This window comes from Mesoplodon bidens, assembly GCF_964165515.1.
Source record: "Mesoplodon bidens genome assembly, chromosome: 5".
In the NCBI taxonomy this organism is placed as follows: domain Eukaryota; kingdom Metazoa; phylum Chordata; class Mammalia; order Artiodactyla; family Ziphiidae; genus Mesoplodon; species Mesoplodon bidens.
The window spans coordinates 45,982,866-45,995,113 of NC_138161.1; the positions used below are offsets into that span (position 1 = coordinate 45,982,866).

At 36.7% G+C, this 12,248-nt stretch overlaps 1 protein-coding gene across 4 annotated transcripts in view; it reads left to right on the forward strand.

Moving 5' to 3' along the window:
• The window catches only part of EPHA6 (EPH receptor A6), a gene marked incomplete at its 5' end in the record, with an annotated part of 867,182 nt that overhangs the window by 600,058 nt on the left and 254,876 nt on the right, over window positions 1–12,248 (forward strand). For all 4 annotated transcript variants that reach the window (XM_081234488.1, XM_081234490.1, XM_081234489.1 and 1 more), the window contains 3 exons: window positions 601–709; window positions 3,446–3,516; window positions 7,260–7,385. In XM_081234488.1, coding sequence (XP_081090614.1) covers window positions 601–709; window positions 3,446–3,516; window positions 7,260–7,385 — 306 coding nt within the window. The remainder of the gene's footprint in view (window positions 1–600; window positions 710–3,445; window positions 3,517–7,259; window positions 7,386–12,248) is intronic.

A 12,248-nucleotide genomic window follows, 5' to 3' on the forward strand; every position in this document is an offset into this window, starting at 1 on the left:
GGTAACTGATGAGCAAACCTGAAGTCAATTCCCCTTATAAATGGTAGCACCACCCCCCCCGCCATAGTGAAGACTGCTACTGTGTCCTGCCTGCTCTTTGCTGTCCACGATGGGCTGTCGCTCCAGGACTTACAGACTTGTAAGAATCCCTAACCAGTAAACCGTCGCTGCCTCTGTCACTGTCTTCTGGCTCTTTCTTTGGTCTCTCAGCTGGGCAATTACAAGGTTTGCAGGCCTGCAGGGTGTAGCCCAACAGTTGGCAAAAGTGTTCAAGTAAATAATTTAGCAATTATATAAACAAAATCCTTTAGTGAGTCTGCTGATTTAATTTTGCAAAACCTACTTAATCTTAAAATGAGGGGTACTAGGAATCCATCTGCTTTCTTGGTATTTTTGCAAAAAAGAAGAAAGGGTTATGTGGTGGGTTATGACTTCAGTCTTCAGCCCTCATTTGGGGTTTGCATCTTGTGTGCCAAATAAAGGGCAAATGTGGGAATTTTTGGTATGCATTACCATATTTTCAAGCATATGCTAAGTTGTAAAACAATTTGGTAGTGAAACGTCACCCAGGGAAATGTTAATATCGTACCTGTGTTTCAGCTTCCGACATGGCAGCAGAGCAGGGGCAGATTCTCGTGATAGCCACCGCGGCCGTGGGAGGATTCACTCTCCTCGTCATTCTTACTTTGTTCTTCTTAATCACTGGCAGGTAACTGAATTATACCAGAGTATTTCCAAGATTTGTGAATAGCCATTCTTCTTATACACTGTGTGTTCAAGGGCTTTTAAACTTAACAAAGTATACGTGTGAGAAAAGGGGGTCAAGGCAGATTCCACTCTGACAGTGAACTCTATGTGGCAATAGAACCACCATGGCAAGTTCTCTGTGTCAACAGTTCCCTGAATATGGAAGCAACTGAAGACTTGATAAAAACACTTTGAAAACAATGAGTGATAAAATCCTACTTAATAAGTTACGCCTGGGTTTTTCCTTTACTGCAAGCAAACTATACCATTAAAGGGATTTTGCTTGGAAAAAAAAATAATTAAACAGAGAAACTGAACAATATATGTAAAGTGCTTTATAAACTTAATATTATAGAAATTTTTTATTCTATCCATTAAATATTGAAAGGATCTATATTAGAACTATATTAATGGTTGTATAAATCAAGTTATTTTTCCGCCTAAGAGTAATATGGATGAAAAATTAAAATAACAATAAATTTAATGTAGCAAAAGACCTGGACTTGAATCCCAACTAGCTTGTCAAAGTGCTTCATCCATCTAAACCTTAGATTTCTATTTTTACACAGTTTGGTATCACAAAGCATTAAAATGCTTTATTGATTTTTAAACATATTAGATTGTTTCCATGAGCCAGTTACTGACAATGCAGAGATGTGAATGAAGATAATGTGTATGAAATTATTTAAAAGAATAAGTGTCATTTCTTATTGAGCCCTTGATATTTGGCCCAGACTTTTGTCAGAAATTGTGAAGTCTTCAGATCATATTTTCACTCCTACAAGGGGAAAATATTCCATCCAGATTATCAATAGTGACACAAAATACCTTGAGAGTTTTCCTGATACAGCAAAATATCAGTGTCATGATTTAAAACTGTAATAAGAATGCCAGTGAAACAATACACATCCTTACTGACTCCAGCTGAAGTACACCAGCCTACTGGGAAACCCTGATTATTTGATGATGCACAGAAATTACCTTCAGAGCCAGTAGTTCAGCAAACTATGAACACCCTTTGTTTTATTCATTTTTAAAACTCTTACATACCAATATTTTGTTAAAAATCATTACAGACTTATAGAGGATATGCATATATGAAAAAATATTATCAGAAATTTTGACAGCAGACTAGAAGTATAGATCAATAAATTGACAATTACTTAGGCACTTATCAAGTGTGGGTCCCTGAGGAAATGTAACTGCTACCTGTTAAGAGTGTATCAGATTTAGTTATAACAAATCTACTTGATAGGATTTATCAAGGAACAAAGAAACACAAGGATATTCTAATGTGGTTAAGTTGAAATGGTGACTTCCTTATGAAATTAATTGTAAAAGGGGCACATTTACCCCTATGTTCACTTAAAATTTTCAGGTGTATAAATAGACATAGCATGACTCTTGCAATTAATAGTGTCTCAGAGTTCATTTTAATAGCAGTGTCATATTTATTGTCAATTTTAAAGAATGCCTCTAAATTCATAATGGAAATTGATTCAAATTCTATTTTATTTAATAGTGATTCAACATGTAGCAAAATTGGTTCTGATTTTTAAGTTATATTTTATGTATTTGTAGAACATGAGCTAAGGCCTTATTTCCTCATAAAGTATTTCAGCAAACAGTGATTTAAATAGCACATACACATGTAGAAAAACATTTCATTAAAATATCAGAAAATACTGCCTTTACACATAAATATGACAAAAGAAGACTTTACAGTCATTGTAGGCTAAATAAAATTGGCCTAATAAACCTGAGAGTTGGGCTCGACTGTTATCTTTATTTGGGATTCCTGAAGCAGAATTTGAATACCATTTTTAAAAAGATTTAATAATAACCAAAAAAATTGAAAGTTGAAAATAATTTAGTACAATTTCCATGTTTGCCAATTTATGTGACATCAGAAACTGCCTTAACATTCTACATACTGGAAAAAAACAAGTTCAATTACATAAGATAAAATAATTCATTCTGGAGCATCTCTTAAGCACTATGCTAGGGAAGCATTCACTGGAAATTATTCTATGAAAATTGTAAGACGTATCTGAATAAATATGCAATTTGTCATAGGATCTGAGACCAAATTCACACTGAAAGATTGGGTTGTGCACCACAGATGTTTTCTGTTTAACCATTTGGAATTAGCAACTTGATGAGCTGCCAGAAAATATGGATGTTGCCGAATTTTTCATGTTGAAGAAGTCATAGGAGAAAGCACCTGCCTGTTCTTCAGAGCGTGATTCTTCTGAGAAAGAACAGAACATGCCTCCACCACATTTCTAATATTAAAAAAAAATGCAGTTTAGCACTGAAACTGGAAGACAGTTGTCTAAATTTCTGAGATTCTGAATCAAAAACAATTTTTCCATTGTGACTTTTAATGCATTTCATCGACTCTAGCTATTAGAGACCATATAAGGAAAGACATGATGGTTACTGCTTGTTATTAAATATTTTCTAAGCTTCCTATCATTTGGATCAATCAATCCACTTGAGAGTATTTTATTCCTATCTGGGGCTAATTTTGATGTATTAAAAAAAACCTTCTATGGTGTATTTTCACAGGTTATAAATATGTTCTTAAAAGTGGTCTTTATGATAACTTTTGCCTATGGGTGATAAGTATTTTAATTAATATTAGTTCTTATCCAGCATAATTACTAAAATAAGATTCTGTTTACCCTTTTTAAAGATGTCAATGGTATATAAAGGCCAAAATGAAGTCAGAAGAGAAGAGAAGAAAGGACTTACAGAATGGGCATTGTAAGTAGTTCAGTGACTGTCTTCCATGATTTTCTACTGTTCCAGCACTTCAAGAGTTCATTTTAAACATGTATCCATGAATTGTGAAAGCCAAAGAAATTCAGTTCCAACCTTTCAGCATTAAGACTTTTCATCTGGTTTCTAGGTTTGCTGGTGGAAATTGCACCTGCTTCTCATTAAATGATATTACCTTTTTCCTAATTCTGCTTGCTGGAAAACACAACAGACTGAATATGCTAAAAATACAAGATGACTGATTATATCTAGTTATTTACCATTCACAATGGCTCCAAAACATTAGTTGGTTTTATTTAGTAGAGCATTAGCCATAGAAATATTAAGGAATTCTTATTCCCTCTTACAGGGACTGTCATTTAACATATAACAAATCAATTTACAATTCATTAACGCTAAAAAAGAAAATCAGCTCTTTAACTCTTAGAATATGTATGAAATCCTTGAGCTGACTACAAGGTTATATTCATTTGAAGGATCTCTTCCCAAGCAAGCTATAATTGCCACTATAGTTGGTTTGATAATTGCCACCATCTCCTCCCCAACACCCACCTTCACCTCCACCTCCAAATTGCAAACTACTTTGTCAAGACAGATTCTCTGGCATGAGACGCTGAATTAACAAGAAAGGGATGTTCTCTAATTAACCACAGTATAGAGATAATATGTGAGGCAAGTTGTTTAACTATTTAAACTCATCTTCTATTTCAAATTGAGCTCAAGTTATAAGGGAGTTTTCAATCTATATTACCCTCCAGCTAACAGAAAGGATTTAAGTGAAGAAATTAAAAACTAGAGGGATGCTTTAGGGCTATTTTTAAGGCTCATGTGATTTCTCAGAGAGAGGTCTGAGGACAAGCTGCATTAGAATGTTTCACCCTTACTCACCAAAGTTCAGACTCAGAAGGTCCAGGGTAGGGCTAAGACATAAGCATTTCCAGGAAGCTCTCCTAGGTGGTTCTTTTCACAAAGAGTTTGAGGCTTACTGCCCTGGCAGGGAAGGGAGAGCCGAGACAGCTGATACCAGGCAAAGGATGAGCTGAATATAATGTAGACAGAGGCAGAAACCTGGATCTAGATACCTGGACCAATGACTTAAGCTGAGCAACCCTAAGATTCACTGCAGTGAATTCAGTACTGAACTGCAAAAGAAAAAGATGCTCCTGAGGTATTTATTACCTGTTTTCCAACTAGCAGTTTAGCATAAACTAAACCAGATGGGCCCAGCAAGAAGCAATGAAAATAACCTGAGGCAGCCAGGTACAATAGAAGAAAGATAACAAACAGATGTTTAAGAAGACACGAATAAGTAGTAACCAGATATTCAAAATTGAAACTAAGTTTGGGTTTTTTTTTTCCTATACTACATATATTGCTAAAAAAAAAAAGTGTTACTAACTAATCAGTTTATTCTGTAGAATGTATATCACTTTAAATTATTGAATGGTTAAATGTTAAAACCATGTATGAGTTAATAAATGGCATCTGTTACCTGTTCATAAAGTAATGTTATCAATATGATACTGCTAATCATCTCATAGTAGCCTTTGAGCTTCTAGTATTCAATCTGAAATCACAACTCCTACTGTTACAAAAATATCATGAAGAATATGAACTAGAGGTACAAATGATCTGTTCTTGTTTCCTCCAATCTAAAGTCAAATTCTTGAGTTTGAGAAGTCAAGAAAAACATAGCATTTCAGAATCAGTCAAATCTATCAAGAAATATGATTTACTGGTGCTCTTTTGGGAAGTACTAATCTTCTCATATCCAGTACTAGAAGACAGGAGGCAAAAAGTAATGAAAGAAGACAACAGGCATAGAAGAACTCATGAAGCAAATTATTGCTAATAATGGGCATTTCATCACCTCTTCTAAACTCATTTTACTGCCTTTTGTTTGTTTGCTTTTGAGATATTCTTGCAAGAGCATGTTTCTAAGGAGACCTAGGCAATGCTTAATTCAGGGTGTTGTATGGTTTTCAAAATCTAAGAAGCAACAAATCCAGATATAATTTACTCTGCCACAAATTTAGCATTGATCTTTTAATCCTTACTAATTCATATTCAGTAAAGGCTTGCTGTGTGTTTATTGACTATAAAACTATACCTAAGGTATTTGGAAAGGTGCAAAGATGTATAAGAAACGATCTCCTGTCCTCTAGGAGCTAGCAACCTGATGTGGAAAACAGAAACCAGTGAGCAAAACAGAGGAATATCCACAGGCAGTCTGTGACTACTTTACATACTGAAGACGTTGCAAATTAATATGCAACCAGACATCCAATTTTCTAGCCACCCCTATTCATCTTCCTAACTGCCTGTGGGCTGTGAGCACCCACCAGAGAAAGAGGAGCAGCTACATCTGGTCAGTGACCAGATTTGGACCTTTGATTCTTATCCTCCCCTCCAGGGTAGACAGTGGGTCCTTTCCAGGACAATGTACAATTTAGCCATGGAAGCAACTACAAGAACACAGAACAGGGCCGTTTCCATAATGTAGTGGTCCTCCCTGTCACTGTGCCATGGAGTCTATGCTTTATTGCCTAAGAGTTTCTGGAAGGGGGGAGAGCACAGGACTGGGACATGAGTTCAGGAAAACCTAGTGTCTTAGAGTACAAAGGTCCAGGAGGGACTCTAAGGGACTTGTTTTCTTTGGGGGTTGGGGGAGAAGGTTTATGCTCTTTTTCCCCCATGTCCTGAGCTAGATCAAATGTAAAATATATGGGTACTAGTGGCTAAGTGAGCTGATTAAACCTTTTACAGAAATATAATAAAAATGTGTCTTATGGAACTTGTCAGCTCACTCTCTGAAATTACCAGGTTATTTTACATCAAGAGTTAGGTAAATAAAATTTTGAGTCCAAGTATTCAAAGCTTTAATGGGGTGGCAAGTGGGTGGGGGGAGACAAAAATAGAAAAGAGAATTGAATTGAAGTAACAAGAATGCTTACATCATAAAAACAAACAACCCGACTAATAAATGGGCAGAGGAGCTAAATAGACATTTTTTTAAAGAAGACATACAGATGGGCAATAGACACATGAAAAGATGCTCAGCATCACTAATCAAGGAAATGAAAATCAAACCCACAATGAGGTATCACCTCACATATGTCAGAATGGTTATTATCAAAGAGACAACAAAGAACAAGTGTTGGCAAGGATGTGGAGAAGAGGAAACCCTCATGCACTGTTGGCAAGAATGTAAATTGGTACAGCCACTTTGAAAAACAGGATGGAGGTTCCTCAAAAAAGTAAAAATAGAAGTACTGTGCAATCCAACAATTCCAATTCTGGATATTTTCCTGAAGAAAACAAAAACACATATATGTATGCATATGGCTGGTTCACTTTGTTGTACAGCAGAAACTAACACAACATTGTAAAGAAATTATACTCCGATAGATAAGAGGTACAAACTTCCAGTTATTTAATAAGTCATGGGTATGTAATGTACAGTACAGGAAACATAGTCAATAAAATTTTAAAAGCTTTGTATGGTGGCAGGTGGTAGCTAGACTTATCGTGGTGATCATTTTGTAATGTATAAAAATATCGAATCACTATGTTATACACCTGAAACTCACATAATATTCTGAGTCATTTAGAGTTCAGTTTAAAAAAACAATGACTACTTTAGTACGTCACTCCTCATTTCAAATATTCACAAGATGTGTGATTACTAGAATACCCTTGAACTAATTCAGTCTTTTATTTTGTTGCAGTACACTTCCCAGGAATTAAAACTTACATAGATCCAGATACATATGAAGACCCATCCCTAGCAGTCCATGAATTTGCAAAGGAGATCGATCCCTCAAGAATACGCATTGAGAGAGTCATTGGGGCAGGTAAACATAAAGTCTACACTTTTGAAGTTACGATTCCTTAATGGTTTTGTAACTGGTTTATCAACATACTATTTTAAGTCTTAGCAGTTTTAGTCACTGAAAATTTTTTAAAATGAGAAGTAAAATTATTTTGTATATATGATGTTATTGTTTTAAAAAGTATTACAAGTGCCCAAATTCAGCTTCCAAACAATGAGAAAATCCACAAAAGTTATTTTTAACATCCTGTAGTCATCCTTTCAGTATTGAGATAAATTACAATGAAACTAGAGTGATTCAGGAATTTATTTTGGAAATGCAACTTCAGGAGTTTGTCATAGGTTATTACAGATTTACTTAAAACCCAACGTCTACAGACATACACTATAATTAGTATTCACAGTGATGACCTTGAGGTCCTGCAAGATCCAGAAGTGTTCTGAGACTCACTGAGTATAAAATTAAGTTCAGTATAGTTTTATATCACTTTAATACAAACTAATAATTTCCACATGTAGAATATTCAAATACTCAGAACACTATATTGTTCAATTATTCTGGATAAATACAAATTTATTATGAATCAGCCCCCAAGAATTTATTCTGTACATTACTTAGGGCACAGGCCAAGCCAAGAGACCCCAGAATATAAATGTGTTCCTCTTGCAAGTCCTTGACCCAAGGTGAGTAATCCATGCTGGCAGAGGAGCTCTCATGCGGAAGGTCTTGAAAGGACCCAGGTTCCTTCTACCTTTTGCTCTGCCTTCCCCTAGCATGTTATCCTCTGAATGGTCAAAGCTGGTCACCAGCACATCTACCTTTTGGTCTATGAGAGGAAAAGGAAAGAGTTTGGGCCCTTTGCCTTTGCCTTTAGGACAATTAGCTTTGTCTTTAAGGCAATAACCTGAAATTGCAAACATGTCTATTCACATCTCAATGGTCCAAATGCAATCACGTGGCTACACTTAAATGCAAGAGAGTTTGGAAATATAATTTCTGACTGGGCAGCCATGCATGCAGCTAAAAAGGGGAGGGGAATGTGCTACTAAATAGAGAAGGAAGACTAAATCCTGAAGGGGGGGTGTTGTCCTCCTCTAGATGCTGGATATCTGTGTAATCCTTTAGAGAGAGCAGGACATACCATTCCAGCTGGGTATCATGTCTTTGCAAACACCAGAAGGCTTTCTTCTTTTCAAAACTCTTCTTCACCAGAAAGACCGGCTACATAATTTGCAGGGACCAGTGCAAAATGAAAATGTAGAGTTCCTTGTTAAAAAGACTATTAAGAATTTCAAGACAGTGACAACAGAGCATTAAACAGTAGAGCACTTCTAAACTCAAGGCGCTGGGTGACAACACCCAAGAAGCTGACTATTTCACAGAGAGCTAGCACTACACTGAGAATTCCAGGAAATTTGGAGAGAGCCCTTCCTTATGTCATTTCACTCCTTATGCTCCATGGATCATCTCATCTCCTCCATGGCCTATTTTCCCTCTGAAAGCTGACACAAGGGCCCTATACTCTTAAATCTTGATGCTCACAGCCAAAGAGCTTGTCTTATCAGAAAGATTAAGAACCTGTAATGGAACCAGATTCTCTTCTGATGAACATAAAGCACGTCAATAGGCATTAAAGGCATAATTGAAAAGAGTGATTGCATTATATCCATTTAGTTTGGGGGTTCTTTTTCTTTTTTTTATTTGTTATTTTTATTTATTTATTTTTATTTGTGGCTGTATTGGGTCTTCGTTTCTGTGGAAGGGCTTTCTCTAGTTGCAGCAAGCGGGGGCCACTCTTCATCGCGGCGTGCGGGCCTCTCACTATCGCGGCCTCTCTTGTTGCGGAGCACAGGCTCCAGACGCGCAGGCTCAGTAATTGTGGCTCACGGGTCTAGTTGCTCCACGGCATGTGGGATCTTCCCAGACCAGGGCTCGAACCCGTGTCCCCTGCATTGGCAGGCAGATTCTCAACCACTGCGCCACCAGGGAAGCCCTGGTGGTCTTTTTCTTAAGACAGCAGAGGAATAGAAAAGAGAGGAGGTTGAGTAATTCTATTGCACCCTATATTTGGCTTTCTTCCTCTGGCCCCTGAGAAAACAGTGGTATGACCTTTCATACTGCATTGTTCCATACTCATGTAGGTACAGGAGAAGTATTTCTTGTTGTAGAGTTTTGTGCATATTTTAAACACCAATGTCTGAAATCTGTTGAGAGAGAAAAATCAAGTATCTGAGGTGTGCAAAGTGTCAACTGAAAAAAAAAAACTACACAATTCAAAAACTGTGAGTTGAGTTCATTCATTGTCTTACTGAGGACTATTCCCTGGGAGACAGCCTATCAGATAGCTCTGAGAGACTGTTCCAAAGAGGTAAGGGGGGACCTGGCAAGTGGGATACGTGCAACCAAGCGCACATCTCACAACTCGGTAGAAGGTTGCAGCTAGTCATAGTCATGAGGAGGAACAGATATCTTAGTCAATGGTTTTAGTGCTTTTCTAAGTATGGGAAGATACAAGAATCCAGATTCATAAAAAAATTTCTCCAGAAAGTATCTAACTAGCTGAAGACTTGTTCTGCCAGTTTTCCCAGAACACAGAGTGCCTTCATTCCTGATTTCTGCCCTGAACTCCTTTCAGGGTGTATTAAAGGTCAGTGGCTGCAGTGGCTAATAACTCAGTCCTTATAGAGCTGGATGGCTAGTGCTAGTGACATTCTTTAGTTAGCAAGACAAATAAATTCAGTTTATCTTTAGTGTTTGGGTTTTTTTAACCAAAATATAATTTTATCCTGAAAAAAAGTATGACATATTGCCAAAGCAAACCGTAACTATTAAAGAGACTATTTTAATATCATGGCCTCCCTACTCTGTCTAAACTCTAGTATGTCATAATGGGATTCCTTTTTTTTGGCAAAGACAGAAGATGTATAGGTGTATAGGATTAACATCAGTGTCCCTTTTATAATTATTCATCTTTGACTATTTCAGCTTTCAAATAATATGCTAAGTGAGCTTTTACTATCTTCAGAAAAATCATAAAAATAAAAATGCTTTATGAGAAAAAGCTATTGTAATATAACTTCCCTCTTTGTGCCCCTGGCCTATACTACTCTCTTGTTATTTAACCCCATTAGGTCATGTTCCTAAAGCTCAGCAGCAGTGTGAAAAAAACATTGTTCAGTCAAACGAAGGAATTAATAGAGTTTTCTAACATCCATGATATTGTAAGGGAGGAAAAACTTTCCTTCTAGGGTCTTTTGGCTGGTCTGTTAATTAAATTGGCATAAGATGTTAACAGGAGGAAAAAATCTAATTATGTACTACAGGAGCCCCAAAAGGACAATGAGAGGCTCTCACTGACAGGCAGGCAACTGAAGCTTATATGCCATTTTGAGCTGAGAAGAAGGGGGTGGGGTTTGGGGTTTCAGAAGGAAGGAAGACAATTCATAGGAGGATAGGAAGAGCAAATGTTTGGTAAGCAAATGTTTGCCAAGCCTTACAGAGACAATGGGGTACAGATGAATTTGATCTCAAGGGCCTGCCCCCTGCCCCCTGCAAGCTTAGGCACCTAGCTCTTAGTCTTTGTAATTATCTTTGATGTTAGCTCTCTTCCTGGACCAGACCCTCTATCTAAGTGGTTTTAGGCAGTTAAGGGGGTGGTATAAAGCTCTTCTTGCATCTGTTGGGCCTCCATTATCTACAGTTCAAAATACTCCTCGTGCCAAAGTGGCACCTTCTGGGGCAGCCCGCCCTGTACCTCATCAACATAATTGCACAACTGTTTACTTGCTCAACTTTTTACTGTCAATACTTTCCTCTGGTTGCATCATATTCTTTATTTTTTCCCCACCCATTTGATTGTTTCTTCTCAAATTCCATTTCCTTATCATCTGTGTGCATGAGATATTCCTGTTCCCCTTAGAAGTGTAAGTTAAAGGACTTAAGGGGAAATGTGGATGCTGTACAGAGGGGGAGTGTTGTGGGGAAGATGGGACAGAGAGGCAAGATATCAAGTCTTGATGATTGTCGGATGAGAGATATCAGGTCCCATTAAGGCACTGAGATTAGCAATAGAGAAGGATGCCTAGATTCACAATTCATTGCTGAGGAAAAATCTGCAAGGCCTCCATGTTTTTTTGCAAAGAAATAGTTAAAAATGCTTTCCAGGTTTCCAGTTAGGAGAAATATAATATAATCATTAAGTATTTCTTAAATGTGTTATTAAAAAATGAACCCCAAAATAGTCACATTAAAAGAAAGAAAAGAGCATGGAAAATGATATCACACCTAACCTATGACATTTCTTAACATGTCCACTGAAAAATGTTTATTAGATGACTAATATCTACTTATAAAAAGGCACTGAACTAATTAGTTTTTTCATATTAAGTCACTATGCTTACCAAAGACCTATGTATTCAACCTGTCTTCCACAACCTTTGTCCTGGGATTTTCAACTTTATAACCATACAAATATTATGCAACAAATCCTTGGAAAATTTAATTTATCCAATATCTAGGCTGTATGTATATTCTTAAAATATATATGCTATCTTTCAGTGTAAATTTTACTATTTTTTAAAATGTGTTTTTTAGGACTTTTTTCTTTTGTATATCACTATTATGTGTGATATTGGCAGTTTATCTTTCTTAGTTCATCAATACAGGCCTGAATTTCCATGAAAATGCACATTTCCCTTTAAATGAAGTGAGTAGCTCTGTTGCATAGGAGACGATAAAGATCATCTATCTCCTTTGACTTTTTGCATCATAAAATGAAATACTGTGGCCAGAGGAAAACAGAAACAGTAAAACAGAAATTCCCAGGCTAAGAGAGCCAAGTCAGATTAGGGTAGAATCATTATTTTACACATATTTTGAGAGATA